General features: G+C 36.3%; 2 protein-coding genes across 3 annotated transcripts; one reads left to right on the top strand and one right to left on the bottom strand.

Annotated features, from left to right (window-relative positions):
- Nucleotides 1-366: 366 nt before the first annotated feature.
- LOC307005561 (tumor necrosis factor receptor superfamily member 5) lies at nt 367-9192 on the bottom strand. The gene is made up of 8 exons (XM_079625820.1): nt 8738-9192; nt 7300-7407; nt 7054-7209; nt 6022-6115; nt 4951-5042; nt 4705-4821; nt 2677-2778; nt 367-928 (listed from the first exon to the last, which is right to left on the bottom strand). The coding sequence occupies exons 1-8, from the start codon at nt 8760-8762 to the stop codon at nt 753-755; spliced, it is 870 nt and encodes a 289-aa protein (XP_079481946.1). The 5' UTR covers nt 8763-9192; the 3' UTR covers nt 367-752.
- LOC307005559 (mannan-binding lectin serine protease 2-like) lies at nt 3780-20410 on the top strand. 2 transcript variants are annotated; one of them, XM_079625816.1, is made up of 14 exons: nt 3780-3870; nt 4751-4803; nt 6040-6209; nt 11848-11956; nt 12238-12436; nt 12602-12782; nt 12886-13008; nt 16305-16498; nt 16592-16739; nt 16915-17036; nt 17349-17424; nt 19118-19243; nt 19338-19421; nt 19519-20410. In XM_079625816.1, exons 4-14 carry the CDS (start codon nt 11943-11945, stop codon nt 20265-20267), a joined length of 2016 nt encoding a protein of 671 aa, XP_079481942.1. In that variant the 5' UTR covers nt 3780-3870; nt 4751-4803; nt 6040-6209; nt 11848-11942; the 3' UTR covers nt 20268-20410. The 2 variants fall into 2 exon arrangements, with proteins under 2 accessions (XP_079481942.1, XP_079481943.1); XM_079625817.1 differs by lacking the exons at nt 3780-3870; nt 4751-4803; nt 6040-6209 and having other exon boundaries at nt 11831-11956.
- The last annotated feature ends 20 nt before the right edge of the window (nt 20411-20430 follow it).

Raw genomic sequence — 20430 nt, 5'->3', positions numbered from 1 at the left:
TTTGAACGAAATATCTTTCAACCAGCCAGTGAAAAATCAAATGGCTTCCACCTAGCAGTTCTCTCATTTTACCTCTAGGGTTCGACAATAGACTTGGAAAAGGAATTTGCTAAGATTGTCCATTTCAATCACCAATAAAGGACAAGCTTGTTTTGGCTCATACGTTTTGCTTTGTAGTGAAGTACGTGCTTTTGACCGACTGACAGGTTCGCCAGTGAGATTTAATTGTGAAAATAACTCGGTCTGACAGAGGTTTAAAAGGACAAGCTTAGTCTATTGCGCCCTCTTCTGGTAAGACCTGGAATGACACGTGACAGTCTTCATCTCTTTGGCTTTGTACATTTGAATCCCACAAATACAACATTTGTATTAAAATGTAACAATTTATAATAATCATAACATTTATATAGCCCTTTTCTTGGCACTCAAAGCGCTTTACAATGAAATGTTATGAAACATCTTAAAAAAATGACCTCTTAACTAAAGACAATGTTGTTTTTCATTCATCTTGAATATTGTAGAATGTACAGTAGGTCTATCAGATGTATTATTTACAGTGAAAAATAAAATCTAGTTATTTACACACATTCTACCAAGAACAGAAGTAAAGCTTCTACACTGATAGATAAATCCACACTTTAGATTTTTGTTAATACTATGTGTCAGGTTAATAGATAAATCCACACTTTAGATTTTTGTTAATACACACTATTCTTCACTATGTGTCAGGTTAATAATATGGAGTTAATGTGTCAAAGTTCATCGTTCCATTCAGACTCCTGTGGCTGCGACTGATAAAGGGAGTGATACGTGCTGTGACTGTCTGTATATCCATTTGCGGCTGTTGATTGGCTGTATTTTTCTGACATCATCATTGGCATAACTCCATCACACTGTATGCTACTGTCCATGTCTGTGTAGTTTTCAGCTGAGGAAGAGAAAAAGAAAATTCTTGATCAGTGATCGGCTCATCTCAATATCTACTGACTTTAAGTCGCTCCGGAGTACATAAGTCGCATCAGTCAAAAAATGCGTCATGAAAAGGAAAAAAAACTTAAGTCGCACTGGACTAGTCGCATTTATTTAGACATTTATTTCACAAAATCCAAGACTAAGAACAGACATTTAATCTGGAAAGGCAAGTTATTCAACTTCACAATAGCACACAGAACAACAGGCTGAATATGTGTCCGGAATTTTACCTGCAGTTTGTAATCTACAGAATACGATTTTCTTTTTGGGGGCATTTTGTTTGTGTTTAGTCTTTCTCAGTTGTCTTTAAGTTAAAGTTTCAGTTAACAGTTTTCAATTGTTTTCAGTTATCTTTTTCAGGGGTATAGGCTACAGTCAGGAGCAGCATAGAGCGCCCTCTCGCGGCTGTAGACGGTAATGTTTTCTCTTGGTTCATGTCAGTCAGTATGAATTAATTTTGATATATAGTCGCAACTATAAGTCGCATTTTTGTTTTCTTTGAACTTATAAGTATTTTAAACTCTCTTTACATGCTTTTTCAGATATTCTTTTACCAGAGTGGTTTGTCTTAGGATTTCTGTTTCAACATCTGAAGGATCATGTGACTAACAATAAATGTCCAATAAATGTGACTAACATGTGAAAAATGTCCAGATCAGTTGTAATCAGTTTCTCGTAAATTCGCCTTATGAGATCAGATCAGAAAAGCTGCTTAGTGTACAAACCGGAAACTCTGTACCTGCTGTCACAATATGACTGGTTTGCGATTCAGACCCCATGTTTAGCAGAGACATCAAATACTTTATCGCCCGCACCAAATTAATGAAGGAGGAAAGTGTAGGAGTCGTGGGAGGCCAACACAGCAAAACACTACTAGGTTATTTGACATGCAGTGAAAGACGATGTCTATGCGGTTTTATATCCTCCTGTGTGTGAGTTGATAAGATCAGACGAGTTCAAAGGAAACTGCAAATCGTTTTATATAGTGACGCAAAGCCAAGTCTGAAGTCATCACAAATTTGGTATTGCTCATTTCGAAACTCTCCTGACTGTATGCATAGGCTACTGTAGGAATTTTTGGTGAGATTCTAGAATGCTGTGTGAGATTTCCAGGTAACAGTTTTAGAAATATTAGAGGGTTGATGATGTTAAATATATACAAATGCATTCAAAAGCATTCGGTCCTCTCATTTGTGTTTAAATTCATTATTCTGTACAAATACATTTCATATTTCAATAAAAGAAATTGGACATTCAGTCAGCATTGGATTCGGATAAATTAAAATACAGTAGTAGAATAATCTGCTTTTCTAAATATTTGTTGCCTGCTTTACAGCTCGGATGTCATAATGTCAATGACTAAAGATAACACTTGAGAACTGTGAGGTAGTATGTATACTGCCTTTAACCTTTTCAGGACTTCTCCCCTCATAATAATGTATGCATAACTGTTTACATTGCATGTTAAGCGGTTCCTACAATAATATACATATTTTAAAACATTTCTACAAAATTGAGTTTGATATAAAACAATAGATCTTCCTGTTCCTGTCCGTAAGACCCCTGATGTAAATAAATATTTTACAGAGAGGTGTATGAACAAATAATGGTAGTCTTAGTCTATGTGCAAGGAGGAACAATGCCTTTTTGTTGCATATGTGTGTGATTATCAGAGGGAAACTCGAGGAAAACAAAGAGTTTTACCTTTATGTTTGTCACATTCTGCACATTTCTCCATGTCAAAGTCTGCAGGGTATTTCAGGATGTCTGGAGGAAGCACTGGCGAGATGGGGCTTAAAGAAATCTCTGAGAACACACATGCACAACATATAAAATTACATTTCATTCACATTTAACATGTAGCTATTGTTGATGTTTAGATTTGCTGTTTAATTTACAGTATTCTGTATTTTACTTCCAGCAACAATCATCAGATGTGTGACGTGTCTAGTATTTTTAAGAGAGATTGTTGTGCAGTTTACACCACATTGATACAAGTCTGTGTGCATATGTAGAACTGATAGGATGTGGTTTACCAGCATCAGTTTAATCATAGGCATTTTGTGCACTAAGCTGAACGTTTTTTGACGGCACACAGCAGAAGCGTGTATGCAGGATTTGACTGTGTACATTCACCCCGATGAACAGTGTCTGCAGCAGATGTACTTAGATATTACATATTAAAGGATTTTAGAGCAAGTTTATTCATCCCTCAATGACTGGCAAAGCATTATGGATTGCCTATGTAGGTATGCATCTAGCATTAGAGACAGGGTTTGGCTTTTCCTATCAATCAAATCTGCTGATACTGCTACTGTAAATGACCCTTTTTATGTATGTCAATGCAAAATGCTGCTTGCTTATCAGGGACAATTCAACCTAGATCTACAACCTACAGATCTGATATGAAGTCAAGGCTTTTTTTGACCACTCAGTAGAAATGGTTGAGATGGGAGGAAATATTATGACAAGCTGACTTCATATCAGATCTGTATGTCCTTAGATTTGTTCTTTTCAATCTTTCATGCTGATGATTCCTGGCTTTATTCTAATGATGAAGCGCGTGCACATCTGCTAATTAGAAAGCAATAGGGCATTCCGCATAACTAGCACTTTCGCGCTCTCTCTATGTGCTGTCAGAATTGATTGTAAATCGTGAACATTAAAATTGCAATAGGTGATCTGGGAAATGCTAACTTTAGCCTGCTAAGGATTGGAAGCATCCGATCATCCCATACTGTCTATGGATCATCCCACCCTCCCTGAAAATCGCCGTCCAAAGTCACGCATCCTCCAAACTCATGAACGCGCACAGACAAGAAGCGAGACGACCATGATCGACAACGACGTGCATGTGTCATTCAGCGGTGAGAAAACTTTACAGTAGAGTACAGTGAGGTGAGAAACAGAAGCGCGTGCTTCCATACATAAGTAACATTGTGTGATTGTGAAATTATTCCAGTTCAGATTCAGAAGTTGACCTGTATGACAATGTATTTCAGCTTTATTTGCGATTTCAGGACATGATGGCAACACAGTAGCCTGGAAATCCAGACCTAAATCTGAAAGATTAATGCTGAGCATTCAAAAGATTTTTGAAAATATCTTTTGAAGAGCATTCAAAAGATTCGCTGAGAAAATTCAAATTGTGCTCTCGCGAGAACTCTGGATTTCCAGGGTAGCAACACAGTCGAATCTCACTGAATTATCTGCATAGGGCAAAGTACGGCACATAGAACTGTACTGTCAAACCTGAAATGTTGATAATTGCCACTTGTCGGTTCAGAAGGAAAGTTAGACAATTTGCCTGCCATTCTCGCTCTGTCTGCGGGTCTGCACAGTGTGTAGGCTACGTGAAACGCGCTGATGACGTGTGGTGTCTGCGTGCGTGAACAGGCTGCGCGAGCCAGACATTTTTGTTTTGTTTTAAATTGAACAAAAAGCACAGGGGATACAAGTATCAAGTCGCGCACCAGACATGCAATCACACGTTGTCTGAGATGGTATCATTTCATTCGGACCGAATGTAATGATTGAACAAACATTTTATGGTCCTATTACCACAGATAAACCATTTTTGACCGCTTAACATATTAATTGCTACCAGGATATGAGGAAACTTTCAACCAGCATAACAAAAAAGATTTCTGTAGAGAATCACCTATTGCACCTTTAACATGATTCTGTTCACAAATACATTCTGCTTCCCGATATAGGCTATGTTACACTTACCTGATCTTTTTGACTGATGTTTGTTTCTCCAATACATTATAAACAGGACCAGAAATACAATCAAGGCAGTAACAACTATCCCTGCCCACAGGCTAGCAGGTAACACCCAAGAACAAGCTGAAATAAAGAATAAATAGTGACCTCAGAGCACAGGTCAACTCTTTTTATGAATAAATGAATAAATACATTTATTTGACTGATTATGAAAAAAATACATTGAACATGGTGACATTTCCATAGACTCACATGTAGTAGGCCTACATGTTTGAATAGGTCCACACACAACATCTGATACGCTGGTCCCAGGATCCTCTATATTTCGACCTAAATCATCACAACTGTAAAATAACAGAGGAGGTAATTCATTTCAGATGGGAAACTTTTATGAAAGTTTATATACTTCTAAAGTTTATATAGTCTAGCGCGACTGAGCTAAGGAAAATAATTATGTATGAGTGTACTTTTTTTGAATTGCGCGTAGGCCTACTTTGTGTACGTGTAGAAAAAAAGGAAAGAAATATTGTGTGTATTAATATGTCAAAGAGAGGTTGAGAAAGGAAGCGATACCCACCCACCCTCCTACAATGTACGTCTATACTTTTTGTCTTTTTTTTTTTAATGGAAGCGGTTTTATTTTGTGTGGGAGAATTACACAAGACACGTCGTTTACGTAAAACCAGTCATGGTTAATTACATACATTAAAGCTATGACTTTTTTTTATCAGATGGAGGTGGAAAAGAAAAAAGAGCATAGGTGAAAAATAAAATGTGTAGAAAAATGGCAACTTGGTAACATGAACTAACCATGAACAACACGTCTACAGCATTTATTAATCTTACGTTAATCTCAACATTTACTAATACGTCTTTAAGATCTAAAGTTGTATCTGTTAACATTAGTTAATGCACTGTGAACTAACATGAGCATAAAGGTTAATAAATGCTGTGAAATATATTGTTTATCCTTAGTTTATGTTAGTTAATGTATTACCCAGTGTTAACAAATGAGACCTTATTGTAATGTGTTTCTAAAAATAGCAGAAGAAGAAGACAAGACATCTTTGGTTGTATAAATTGGGAATAATCATTAATGTGAGTCAGAAGCTTCTGATTCCAGCAATAGTTTCACAAGAGATCATTTCAATTTAGAGAACTATAGTCATACACTGTGTGTGGGGGGATTTTTTGAATTTATAAGTAGTGTTGTGTTTCTCTGTCAGTCTGCTCTAAATATCTAAATTTGAGTCTCTATTAAATCATGTGAGGAAAAATTTGTTTGCAAATGTTTATAAACTGCAGCTTATAACTGACTCTCACCTTGTATAATTTTTGCAGCTGGAAACGTAGTCGTTCACATCACTGTAGGTTCCTGCTGGACAGGGGCTGCACACAGTGTCTGTCTGGTACGTGTCTGCAACACAACTTCAGTTATTCAACATTCCTCCTGCCACATGTTCCAGTACGAACACTGGAAGCGGTTCAAACCATTGCAGATCTTCCGACAGGTATAGCCACAAAACACATGCTTGAATGCAAACTCAACTGATTCCTTTTTTGACCTGTCAATATATGAGTCATTGTGGATATTGTGGCAAAGCGTAGTATTATTTTCACACAGTTCATGATTGGTTTAATTCAGGTTTAGTTTCCCTTCTCGGAGTCTTTGAACCAGTTTTCAGAGTCATCACACAGAAGAGGACATTAACTTAGGAAGACATATCGAGGGATATATAGATGGATTTAAGCAAGTGCATGGCTAACAAGCCACTAAATAAGGGCTACAACTACTATAAGGATCTGTGTTTAGGTACTTGATGAAATGGACAATTGCATTCCTTATTGTATAGCATCTATCAGATTTTTAAAAGCGCACAGTGAGTGATTTCAAAAGTCACATTTGTGGTATGACAGTGCATAATGTATGTACTTAATGAAGAGTTTAGTAATAATAAACACAGATTATATTTCACAATTCTAAAAATCCATTGGAAATTCCAGAGGGACCCCTGACAAATATGCCTTTTGGATTGGTCTACAAATTAACGGCATACATATATTTATGTGTGTGTGTTCAAATAATATGTTGGGGTAGCAATAATTAAATAAATAATAACATATTATTTTACTTCATTGACAGATAGAAAGGATAGTGTCAACTCAATATAGAAAATATTTTACAGATAATATTTTACACATATTTATAATAGTTTTATTTTTTACAAAATGTAGATGTCTTTATTTTTTTTTTAAATAATATAAAGACATGTATTACTTTTGTTATATTTGGAGGTCTGTAGCATCATACATTTTGAAAAGCCCTGCACCACATAAGCAAAGGTAGATACTTACACGGCCTGGCGACCCCTTTTCCCGGAGGACACGTGGCGACAGGATTGCAGTGATCGCAGTGGAAATCACTTGTCTGTGAACAGTAGTATCCCTGCTTACACTTGCACTCCGTGTTTTTGTCTGCCTCACACTTCTTTACCATCACCAAGTTACTGTCTGTCACACACATACAAAAACCATTACTCCCTGAAAAAGACATGTAGCATTATTTGTACGAAAAAAAAGAGTAAAGGAATGTGAAATTACTGCTGGTGCACTCCCTGCAGGCTCGACACTTATCCATTTTATTTTCCTCATCAGTAAATGTATCATGTGGGCAGGTTTTACATTTTTCTATGGTATCCAAATATGTCCCTGTAAAAGGAAGAGCGCTCAGTTTTTGCACAATACTCCACAGTCACAAGAGAAGTCTATCATTTATAAACTACGTATTTAAAAGCCAATAATGCAGTAATTTGTTGAAGTTGCTTGCATATGACCTGAAAAAAGCTAAAAAATGTTTTTTCAAAATTAAACCCAGCACCATTTTAGTGACTCTAAAATGTATTTGGAAAATGTCTCTATGTTTGTTTGCCCATATGATGGAAGTCAATGGGGTCCAAAACAATAATATTGGACCCCTTCGACTTTCGTTGACTAAAACACAATGAAACATTCTTCAAAATATCTTCTGCTGTTTTCTGTGGAAGAATGTCATACTTGTTTGGGACAAAACAGGGTAAGTGATGACAGAATATTTATTTATCATTTTACACCATATAGATTTCATTGCAGTAGATTAAAGAAAAGAAAACTAAGCAGAATATGCAATCAAATGATGCTAGAGTCTTTCTCACCAAAATAAATAAATAAAAATCACTTTTGCAATTATAACCAAATGTTGAAGTCCAAATGAAGTCTGTTCTCCTCAAGTTCTGAGATTATCACATTAATTATGAACATCATGCACTTTTTTGAGAACCAGAAAGTGTTCAAATACTTGTTGGCTTCGGTTTGAATTATATATAGTTTTATAATTGATAAAATAAGCTTATTATTGTGAAATGGTTTGCTTGAGAACTGTCCTTGAGCTATCTTTCATTAAATTAAATGCTGTTTTGTTTTATAATGTGGTGCATATATACTTTTTATTCCATCTAATATACATCTAATATATCATTATTTCAAATTAATACAGAATATCCTGTGTTATGTTAATTCATACATTCCGGGAATCATCAAAAGCTCTCTTGTTAGCAGGGTTACAGTACAGGATGTCCTGCATATGACACTCTAGTGGGCTGATTTCACCTTGATGAAAACAATATGAGTAAAAATAATACCCCGTGCCTTACAGTCGATTGTATGGGAAGTTATGTTACTAAATTAGCATAGAACTCAAAACAAAATAAATATATAAATGTAGCCTACTTTAATAATCTTGTCGCTGTAAAACATTGCAGTAAAGAAAAAATAAGTCATGATCGCTCTTTTTCACATATTGTTTGGTGAACTGCTTTCATACATTTTTTTTTTTTACCAACTATAAGTGATACAATGATTAAAACACACTGTTATAGATGTCAATATTAAAAACAGCATTCCCAGTACATTATATATCAAAAACGATTTGAATAGAAATGGATAAAAACCCAGCTCTTTTTAAATAAAAGTAGTTTGTACAGAAAGGATATGAAAATCTCACCTTTCTGACATTTCACTTCTGCCATCTCGGCTACTTTCACTGTTGTCTCGGTTTGGTCCTTTCAGTGTGAATAGTTTTGTGCAGTCATATGAAGTCTGTCCACTAAACAATGAAAACTTGAAGTGATTCTAAAAATCTTGAGTCTTCTTTTTACGTTACCAAGGAATTGATGATTATTCGGTCATGCTGACGCTATTGTGTCAGTTATCTTCTCTTTTCTCTCTGTCTGTCGCACGCACTTGCTCTATCTTTTTGTGTGGTGTCTCTGTTCATCGGCTGCAGGCAGGGGAATCATTTTTTCTCAATTTCCTTTGTGGCTCTTTTTTTTACGTCACCAACACTTAACCCCCTCTGTTACTCTTTTTTTTCTGCCCAATGCACTGGAAAGCCCCTATACCTCTATCCACCCTCTGCACTTGAGCTTGCATTCTCTCGCCTTCCTTCCTGTTCACAGCATTAAACCCCGAGAGAATGTCAACACTGCAACAAGACTTTCATTTAGTGTGATTTAAATTTCTCAGTAATAGCATTGAGTAAAGCAGTGACTAAAACATCCAAACTAAAACATCATGAGTGCTTTAGATAATATCAGGCATGATTAAGCTGTCAAAAGTTTGAGATAAGTTTCTACTTAACTAGGATTTACACCAACTGAAGGGGAAAAAAAATGTAAGGGATTGACAAAGGGTGGAATTTTTTTTATTTGCAAAATAGATGTGAATGTATGTTGTTATCTGCTCTGAATCACACATTTGTGTGATCTAAATGTCAGAAAAAATTAGGTCTGACATGAAAACCCACAGACACGTTTGTGGAAGATACTGTGTGTGTGTGTGTGTGTGTGTGTGTGTGTGTTACTCTTTTCCTCATTTGGTCAGAACTGTTAGCACTGTAGTTTCATATCATTACTGTACTCTCTAATGTGAGTGCTCTTATGCTGGTGCACAGAAGACCATCTAAATACCAATATCTAATATTTTACTCCAGTAGTTAATGGAAAAAGGTATTTCCTCAAATGATTTATCTAATCTCCAACATATATAGCTAAGACAAAATGTGCTGTCTTTGGAACACGCATACACTATATATAAAGATTTTTAATATAAAGATTTGAATGACCAATGTGATGTAAACAAACTCATCTAATCAGATTTTTATAGCATACATTCATAAGAACTGTTGGCGTCATAAAGATACACTTTATTTGAATGGTAACATGGTGTTACTGTATTGCATACTTTAGATCAGTTTTTTTTTTACTGTTCGATGCCGTGGACCCCAAAATATAATCAACCCTTTCTGAAAACAATAGATTTTTATAGCTATATGTTTTACTGTACATAGTCCAATTTATATGAAAAAAAGAAAAGAAAGAATGTGTAAAATAGCATCTAGACAATATTTACTTTCAACTAATGTCACAATAAAAATCAAAATGGGCAATTCTTGTTTTTTGGGGGATATTGCAGTACTTATTATAAATAAATATTTAAAAAAATTGAGAAGCTGTTTCACTTAGATACAGTATTATATATATATATATCACAATAGGGAAGAAAAGACTATTGCAACTTCCGTTTCATGCCAACTTCAACTAATTTGAAATTTGAAACCAATTTTTCTACCCACCATTAGAGTACCGTTAGACGTAAACACCTGAAAAGAAACTTGAAACTATGGCTGTCAAAATAATCAAATAATTGTGATTTATCACATGATTTTTTAACCAACCTTTTAAAAGTAGATGAATAAAATGAGAAATGAAAGGGTTCCGAAATGTTATTATTTTTTAAAACAAATTTTCTATAACTTTATCATACAAACTTTACCTCAGACCCCCTAGCACACTATGTGCTCCCCTGTTTTTTATTTTATTTTATAAAGAAGAAGCCAAACTCGAACAACAGAAGTGGGATTCATGTCTTGCACTAGAAACTTCTTTCTGTAATAATGAACTATTTTACTTCCTTGGTTTTTTTAAATAAAGCTAGTTACACTTTCGGTTTTACTTCCTTTGATTGGTATCTTATAAAGCTTACTTAGCACAGCTCATTCAAGCTATGTAAGACGGAGTAATTGGTAATTTAGCATAATTTGTGGAGTATGTTAGCATTGGTCATGTAAGGTAATTGTTAAATGTTCTGTTGCGTTGAATAAAGGTCAAGTGTAACCCATTAGCACATCTTCACAATTTTAAAAACTACTCAACCTGAACAAAATTAACTAAATTGTTACTTCACTATAACATTTCACATAGTACAGTACACCTCTGTTAAATGACATATCAGAATTGAGTTAACATGTTTAATGACACCATTTGACCTTTTTTGTGTGGTTGTTACGGTAAATGGTTGTTGGAAAAAAAAATACAAACAATAGAGTGCAGAACCTCTTCTTCCTCTGTGCCCCCCTTCCCTTCAACTCTGTTTCTGCCCTCCTCTCTCCCTCTCTTTCCTCTCTTCCTCATTTCTGACACCAGAGGGCGTACTTAGGCTCAGGTTGAATAGAAAGCATGGATTTCAGCATTGCACTGTAGCCCATGTATTTGGCTGCACATCTCTGTTGTATAACTGCGCACAAGCACAAGTTGTAAGTTAATTGAAATAATAAAAATATGCATTAAGGAAAAAAAATGCTTTTTTTTTCTTTTCTTTTCTTTTTACAGAAACGAATGCAAAATAATTGGGTTAAAAAATTTATATAAATAATTTAATTGTTGACAGTATTCTTTATTCAGCATATAAAAGGTAGTGAAGATTAGCAAATAGCTAATCATCATTCATGGCTGTGACATAAACTAAAACCTGATGTAAAGGGTATTTTTTTAAAGGGACAAGCCCTTCAGCCTGTTTACCTGGATTGATATATTGGTAAGTGTTCAAAAGTGTGTAGCCTACTTTTTTTTTGTGGGGGCCACTCTACATACAAATCTTATATATTTGAATAACTGAATCATTTTAAATGAACGAATAAACAATATATATGAGGCTTGTATCTGCCTGGAACAGCCTCTACATCTCCGCTACAGTTCACGTCAGTTCAGGGTGAACGCCCACTGGCAGATGTTGAGAAACACTCATACACTCAAGGATGTTGACGACTGTTTTTAGGGAAAAAGGGGGCTGGGACATGATGATGCAAACAGAGCAGGAAAGTGAAAGTGCCGAAACAGGAGAGAGCGAGTTATGTTTTAACACTTCTCATCATGATTGTTTTCTGGTATGTATTTCTCATGTAGTCATTTTTCAGCTAAACAAAAATTGCATGGACTATATTATCTATCCATCCATCCAATGATGTCATCTGTATCTGATCATTCTATCTATCTATCTATCTATCTATCTATCTATCTATCTATCTATCTATCTATCTATCTATCTATCGGGTTTGTTGTTTATGTCTATACTTGACTTTTCTGCTTTTTTCATTTATACCCTACTATTTTCTCCTTCATTCTCCATTATGCATGAGTTTTACCTGACTTTCCCCTCCTTGTCCAGTGTTATTGTCCTCCTCCTTCCCGTTTGTGGGTCAGTGCCGTTGACTGGATGGGTGCAGTCTCCTGGACACCCACGAGGGTATGACCCCGATTCCAGCCTGACTTGGAAAGAGTGTGCTCCAACCGGACACAAAATCACACTCACTCTCATACATTTGGACCTGGAAGAGAGCTTTGAGTGTGAGGACGATTCCTTGAAGGTGTGTGTGTGTGTGTTTGAAATAGTTTTTTTTTTTTTTTACTGTGTTCTGTGCAGAAGTGCAGTTTTATGTTTAAGGGAGTGTGTGAAAAATAAAATGTTCTACAGTGTATACATAAATGATTTATATTTTGTGTATTTGTTAGTGACAAAATTTTTTGTCCAGGTATTTGCAGATGATGAACTGCTTATCACTCTGTGTGGGCGCAAGTCCATGAAAGAGCTGCAGTCGTCTATCAACCCTTCCCTCCACTCCTCCTCTGGTGGTTGTCTCTCTGTTTCATTTCTCGCAGACTACTCGAACCCCGAGAGACACACTGGATTTCGAGGCTTTTACGGCATTCAGGGTGAGTAACAGATGATGAGTAATACAGAAAGCATATAACATTGTGAGTCATTGAGAATGTTTTCTTAGCCAATGCTTTAACATCAAATCCTGCTGACTTTTAGATGTTGATGAGTGTGAGGACCCCGATAATGAGTGCACCCAACTCTGCAATAACTACATTGGAGGTTATCGCTGTTTCTGCAGACCAGGTTACACCCTTGACCCCGATAAGCACACCTGCCAAGGTAATGAATGGTTGTGTTCGAATGAGATTTTAAGACATTTTTACTCGGGCTGTCAATTTAACATTTTAATTTACAAATAATTATATAAGGATTTATGATTTTTATTATCCTGTAAATCACTCTGTTACTTAGCATAAATAAATACATGGACATGAAATATTGTTTTTCGAATCCCTTTCAGATTTTTTTTTTTCCAGCTGATGAATGATTAATGCAAAGTTCGGTAAAATATAAATAATTTATGTAAAGTATACACTGTAGAACATTTTATTTTTCACACACTCCCTTGAACATAAAACTGCACTTCTGCACAGAACACAGTAAAAAAAAAAAAAAAACTATTTCAAACCCACACACACCTTCAAGGAATCGTCCTCACACTCAAAGCTCTCTTCCAGGTCCAAATGTATGAGAGTGAGTGTGATTTTGTGTTTACTTCTGCTTTTAACACCATTCAGCCCCTTCTGCTCGCTGAGAGACTGATTGCGGATTTTAACCTTGATTTGAATTTGGTGGGCTGGTTATTGGATTTTTTAACAGATAGATCCCAGCACGTGAGGGCAAACAGCACCCTATCTGAAGTCACTTTTACGTCCACTGGTTCCCCCCAAGGTTGCTGTCTGTCTCCTCTCCTGTACATCCTGTACACAAACCAGTGTCGCAGTTTGTACCAAGATAGATACATACTTAAGTTTGCTGATGATTCTGTTATTGTAAGCCTGCTATCAGGGAATGAGCGGGACCATGGGCCAGTCCTCAGTGACTTTGTAGAGTGGTGTGATAGTTCCTTTTTACAGCTGAATGTATCTAAAACCAAGGATATGGTCATTGACTTTCGCAGGACACCACCTCCCCCTACAGTCACAGTTATTAAGGGCACGGACATTGAGCCCGTGGAGACATATAAATATCTTGGAGTCATTTTAGACAACAAACTGTGTTTTGAACCGTTGGTTGACGCTGTCTCAAAGAAAATCCAACAAAGAATGTACTTCCTTAGGAAAATGAATACTTTTAATGTTTCTTCAGACATGATGACTCTGTTTTATCGTGCTTTTATTGAATCGGTTTTATCTTTCTGCATTGCTGCTTGGTTTGGAAGCCTCTCCCTGACAAATAAAAACAGACTTGGTAGTCTGGTCAAAGTGGCGAGCAAGATTTCCAGGAGAAGTCAGGCTCAACTAGGGGAGTTATACATAAAACAGGTCCAGAGGAAAGTTAGGTGCTATAGCTCATTCCCAGGATCATCCCCTTAGAACAGAGTTTGAGCTTTTGTCCTCTGAGCGGCGGTACCGAGTTCCTAGCTGCAGAACAAAGAGGATGTACATATCTTTTATTCCGTCAGCTGTGAGGCACCTTAATGGCACTTAGCACTTTATATTAACTTGCACAACTTGCATTTTTGCACTTGATTGTGTCCTGTACTTTATTTATTTATTTATTATACATTATGTACATTGGGCGTTAATGTGAATTTCTTCCCTGCTTGTTGGTTTTGTTGGTGAGTGTTCTTGTATGTTTATGTGTTTTATGTGGAGCATTGCTGCAAATCCAATTTCCCCTTGTGGGACAATAAAGGTACTTTGACTTTGACTTTGTAACACTTTAGAATACTGTTCTGCAATTAATTAATAACAACACACGAACAAATGAGTAACGCAATATTAACACTCTGGTAACTACTATTAATTAACAAGAAGCTCTGATTAATGAATAAGTAATAGTGTGTAGGTGAATGTGGTAGTTCACTATTAGCTAATCAATAACTACATTTGTTTTCATACTTCCCAGAGAACTACTAAGAACTACTATATGCAGGGTCATAATTAACATGAATAATGCATAATGTATAATTAGTTCTAGAGTGAAGATCATGGTAACCCACTAGTAATGACTCAAGTATTACCAAATCCTTCAGAATGAATGCCTTATTTGGATCAGCAGTGGATCCACCAAGACCAAACATATCAACATTGTGATATCCATTACCACTCCAAGATTTGTCATGACAGAAAAACTTTGAGGGCCAATTAGAATGGTGTTGGTGAAGATGGTAAAAAGGTGTTTTCATCTCAAAATCCAATCGCGCACCAACCAATATATAGAACCAATCCCCAGCATGCCCTACATTCCAATAAGCCAGTTCACTCGGATATGTGTCCCAATATGAAAAGACCTGTTTAACTGAACGATTGAAAAATTTGATTACAAAATGTATTGTTACAAATGTGCTTTTCAAGTCAGTGATAGGCTTCAATGATATACAAATAAAACATTATATTGATTTCTAAAACCACTTTTCTAATGTATATTCAACAATTCACTTGTCTGTCATAATAGCCTATAGTGCTAATTGATTAATTAGTTTGCATTTCATATAATTACAGAGGTGGACAGTAACAAAGTACATTTACTTGAGTACTGTACTTAAGTACACTTTTTGAGTATCTGTACTTTACTTGAGTATTATTTTTTCTGGAAACTTTTACTTTAACTTCACTACATTTGAAAGACAAATATCGTACTTTTTACTCCACTACATTTCTGTCAAGGTCCTTGAGTTGAAAGTAGTAACGTCAGGGATGATTTGGGTGGAAATGAAAGTCTGGTTGACGTCAGAACTCGACTGATGTTGGTTTCTGACCTCAACCTGATTTTCAACCACAATACAACGTCTGTCCAATGAGATTAACGTACATCTGACATTGGATTCTGACATAAACATGATTTTAATTTTCAACGTTGGGTTTGGTCTTCTAAATGCAAATGTTGTCATTGTTTTGGAACACACTAGCTTATAGACAACAAGGCTAACATATTCATACTAAAAGCCAAAAAACTGGGAACAGCCATTTGTGTGTCCGAAACCATTGTGGATGTTATTGAGTGACTTATTCAATCTCACGACTGGAACTGTGTTTTAGAAATAAATGTGATATTGATATGAGGGTAGGCAGGCAGGTATAGATTCAGAGGCATAAGGTACTGTAAATTGGTTATTACATGCAACAATGCAACAATAATAAAACAATGAATTGACATTTACTTTTATACTTAAGTACTTTTAAAAATGAGTACTTCTGTACTTTTACTTAAGTAAAAATCTGTCTTTACAACTTTTACTTGTAAAGGAGTAATATTTGACCAGTAGTATCTGTACTTTTACTCAAGTAAGGAAGTTGTGTACTTTGTCCACCCCTGTATAATTATTTAGATTAATTTCTTATTCAGTTGACAGCCCTGAATTATACTTAATCCCTATAAGTGACAGGTGTTGTTTTCTTTCTGTCTGTTAGTTAGCTGTAGTGAAGATCGCACAGGCTCTCCAGAAGGTGTGCTGACGTCACCCGGCCGGCCCGAACCGTACCCTAAAAACTCTGTGTGTTCTTACACTCTGGCTGTAGAGGAAGGTCTGCAGTTTGAGCTGACGTTCACGGGCGTGTTTGATGTGGAAATGAAAGAGAACGGACAGTGTATCGACTCATTAACTGTATGCGACATGTTTTATATACAACACTGTCTCTTTTTCTTTGTATTTCTCCTCATTAATCTTTTCTTGTCTTTCTATACCAATTCCTCTTAGATCAAACCTCTCTCTGGGGATGTTAAGAAATTTTGCGGAAGGGATCTCCCTCCGTTCTTCCTCACAAGGTCTCAAAAGGTTGAGATTGTCTTCAATACAGACCATAAAGGAGAAAACCGAGGATTTAGCCTCAGTTACAGAGTGAAAGGTGTGGCTGTTAAAAAGGATATACTGATTAAGATATAGGATATATTCATGATTGATGGAATCAAATGTAACAATCTGCTATTAAAAAACACAGCACTAATATGAATATTGATTGTTGATTGAAAAGTACTGTGTTTATTTACATGTTGCGTGGTTGTTTATTTACTTTCTCTCAGAGATGAATTGTTTTGGACCGGTGACGCCAACATCTAGTCTGATTTCACAGCATTCTGATTCCGAATATCCCAGGGGCTCCAAGGTTAAAGTGAAGTGTGACAAAGGACATGTATTACGATCAGTAAGTATTTCAAGCTGGTTTTACCTGACCAGACTGAAGGGCTGCAGCTTAAAGTTATGGGTTTGTTGAGAATTATTTTAAGAAATGTATGTTAAAAATGAAGATGAATTAAATTTAGATGGATTATATAATTAATAAAAATGTATAAATTAATAATCTATTTAGAAAAATATGTATAATTGAATAATTAATCAATATAATTGAATTCTGACAGTATGCTTTCGCAGTTAGATGATAGCAGTCAGTACTTTATATGGTCACTTCTGAGTAAAACCTTTTTTTAATAATTGCAAGTGACTTTCTGTTTCACAGAATGATTCAGCCGAGGTTGAGTATGAATCCACATGCCAGAAGAATGGAAAGTGGAGTCCTGTTATCCCCTGTGAATGTGAGAAATTGATTTCTTTCTTGATTTCTGATCAAGTTGTTTTTAAGATATGCATGGGAAGATATCTTATATTTTTACCGGATCATTTTCCACCCTCTCTTTGGTGCTTAGAATGAAATGGGCTGTCTTTACTACCGGTTTCCCTATATAGTCTACAGTTAATGATGTGATGTGATGATGTTACGAGCTCACAAAACTGCCACTTAGCACAAATTTGTTAAGTAGCTGTTTGCTAAGAAGCCATTTGACACAGCTTTCTTGTGGTGGGCACATCACAGTACATTGCCCAAAAATGTTCGGCAGCTCTAGGCATGTGACGGTATCAAATTTTCATGTCACGATAATTGCTAAAGCTTTTATTACAGTATACAGTATTATCAAAATGTTGAAATAAGTTGGTTATAAAGGTGTTATCCTACTATAACAGGTTTAATAACTTTTTCTTTTTTTCTTATAACAAAAAGAACTCTGAACATTTAAATACAATAAAACAAAATACACAAAACAATACAATACAAAATTATGTTTCAAACAGATTAAAGTGGAAAATAACTTTTATAATAAGGTCTCATTAGTTAGCATTAGTTTATGCATTAACTAACATTAACAATGAGCAATAACTATATTTGTTACAAATGTAATTATTCTTTGTTAAGTTTAAAAAAAACTGTTCATTGTAGTTCATTGTCGGCTGCATTTCTGTTGTTCCTAAAGTGCCATCTACTGTCAGAGAGTCAACGTGCATTTTCATTCAGCATGTCTCCTTCACTCGTTCCTCCATTACATTTTACATTTATTCATTTAGCAGACGCTTTTATCCAAAGCGACTTACAAATGAGAAACAATAGAAGCAATTAAGCTAGCAGTAGGACAACGGTATGTAAGTGCTATGACCCTTCACAGTACAATCCAACGCATTTTTTTTTTTTTGGAATAGATAAGAAAGTGTTAGTAGTTCTAGATCAAGTGCTCAAGTGCTGCCGAAAAAGATACGTCTTCAGCAGTTTCTTAAAGATGGCTACAGACTCAGCAGCTCTGGCTGAGTTAGGCAGATCATTCCACCAGTAGGGAACAGTCATGGTGAAAGTCCGAGAGAGAGATTTCGTGCCTCTTTGAGATGGCACCACCAGACGCCGCTCACTTGCAGAGCGCAAGTTTCTGGATGGCACATAAGTCTGAAGTAATGAGTTCAGGTACAGGGGAGCAGTGCCAGTGGTTGTTCTGTAGGCAAACGTCAGTGACTTGAATTTGATGCGAGCGGCAACCGGCAACCAGTGCAATTTTGTGAGGAGAGGAGTGAGGTGTGCTCTCTTCGGCTCGTTGAAGACCACTCTAGCTGAAGCATTCTGGATCAGTTGCAGAGGTTTGACAGTGCAAGCTGGGAGACCAGCCAGGAGAGCATTACAATAGTCCAGTCTGGATAGAACAAGCGCCTGAACAAGGAGTTGTGTAGCATGCTCTGATAGGAAGGGCCTGATTCTTCTGATGTTGTACAAGGCAAATCTGCATGACCGGGCAGTGCTAGCGATGTGGTCTGTGAAATTCAGACAAAGATCCTCCATGCTTCTTATTGGAAGCCCTGTTTATATCGTATCAATGTACACATCCAAAAATGCTTTTTTGCTTTAAGCTGAAAATGGTTAGTGTTGTTTAAAAAAACAAACAAAAAAACTCTTCTTGTTTTTCTCCTCAGCCGTGGATTGTGGCCACCCAGAGCTTCCTGAATTAGTGGAGCTATCAGAAAAGGATCCTCCAACAACTTATCTGAAACAAATCAGTTTCAAGTGCAAATCTCAGTATTATCAACTGGATAAAACTGGTGAGATGTGTGTATGGTGTATGTGAACATCATTGTCGTAATTATTGATTAAAGTAGTTAGTTCCACATCTTTGTCGGTCTTCCCTTTCCTCAGGTAGTTTTACCTGTAATGCAGAGGGTAATTGGGTGTCTGAGAGTGGTCAAAAATTAACAGATGATTTGCCTAAATGTGAACCAGGTACTCAGTCATACTGAATATGATTATTAACCCAAATATGCCTTGTTAGGTTTAATTTTTTTCCCATATATTTCATATTTCTCTCTCTTTCTTTTAGTGTGTGGAATGAATTCAGATGTCTCTTTTGGTGGAAGAGTCTTTGGTGGGAAACGAGTCGCACTGGGGCAGATTCCCTGGCAGATCTTACATAAGTCAAGTCCCAGAGGTGGTGCGTCTCTGATCAGTGATTACTGGGCTCTAACAGCTGCTCATGTGGTAGATGGATATGAAAAAAACACCATGAATTGGTTTGGAGGCCTAATTGATGGTCTGGACAAAAACCCAGTCATTATGGAGACAGAGAAGATCATAATTCACCCAAATTATCAGAAAGTTGGTAAAAATGTAAACCCAAACAAATTTGATAATGACATTGCACTCATCAAAATGTCTGCCAGGGTGACACTTGGTCCAAACATCAGGCCAGTGTGTCTGCCAAACAAAACGGATGAAATTGTGGCGGAGGGCACAGTCTCAGGTTTTGGTAGTACGGAAGACAAATTAAGGAGTCAATATCTGCTTGAGGGACTTGTTCAGATATATTCACTTGATAAATGTGATTCAAGAGGTTTACCTGTCACTCATAACATGTTCTGTGCTGGAGGAGATAATATAGACAGTTGTCAAGGTGACAGTGGAGGTCCTTTGTTTTCCCCTGTTCTGGGCTATGGGTCTCCAGACAAGCCTTATCGTCTTGCAGGCATTGTATCATGGGGTCCTCCTGGATGTGGAAATGGCTTCAAGGGCTACTATACTAAAGTCCAAAACTACCTGGATTGGATCAAAGAAACCATGGAAAAAAACTAACATCAGTGTACTAAAATTATATTCACCTACACCAGTTGTTATTATAATACACATCATAGTGTCTATCTAATATATATAATCTGTTATTATCATAAACGATTCAAGATTTATACTCCTAATAAAATCATTTTCACATGTAAAGACATTCAGTTTCTTTTGTAAA

This window comes from Phoxinus phoxinus (assembly GCF_949152265.1).
Source record: "Phoxinus phoxinus genome assembly, chromosome: 10".
NCBI classification, from domain to species: Eukaryota; Metazoa; Chordata; class Actinopteri; order Cypriniformes; family Leuciscidae; genus Phoxinus; species Phoxinus phoxinus.
The sequence above is the reverse complement of the archived record's forward strand: the minus strand, read 5'-3'. Positions and strand labels throughout refer to the sequence as shown.

Coding starts and splice junctions, on each gene's coding strand:
- LOC307005561 (XM_079625820.1), bottom strand. CDS start 8,762: ATGGCAGAAGTGAAATGTCAGAAAG. Junction 6,116..7,053: donor AAAAGGGGTCGCCAGGCCGT/GTAAGTATCTAC, acceptor GTTGTGTTGCAG/ACACGTACCAGACAGACACT. Junction 2,779..4,704: donor ACATCAGTCAAAAAGATCAG/GTAAGTGTAACA, acceptor GTGTGTTCTCAG/AGATTTCTTTAAGCCCCATC.
- LOC307005559 (XM_079625816.1), top strand. Junction 12,783..12,885: donor AGGCTTTTACGGCATTCAGG/GTGAGTAACAGA, acceptor GCTGACTTTTAG/ATGTTGATGAGTGTGAGGAC. Junction 19,422..19,518: donor TTTGCCTAAATGTGAACCAG/GTACTCAGTCAT, acceptor TCTTTCTTTTAG/TGTGTGGAATGAATTCAGAT.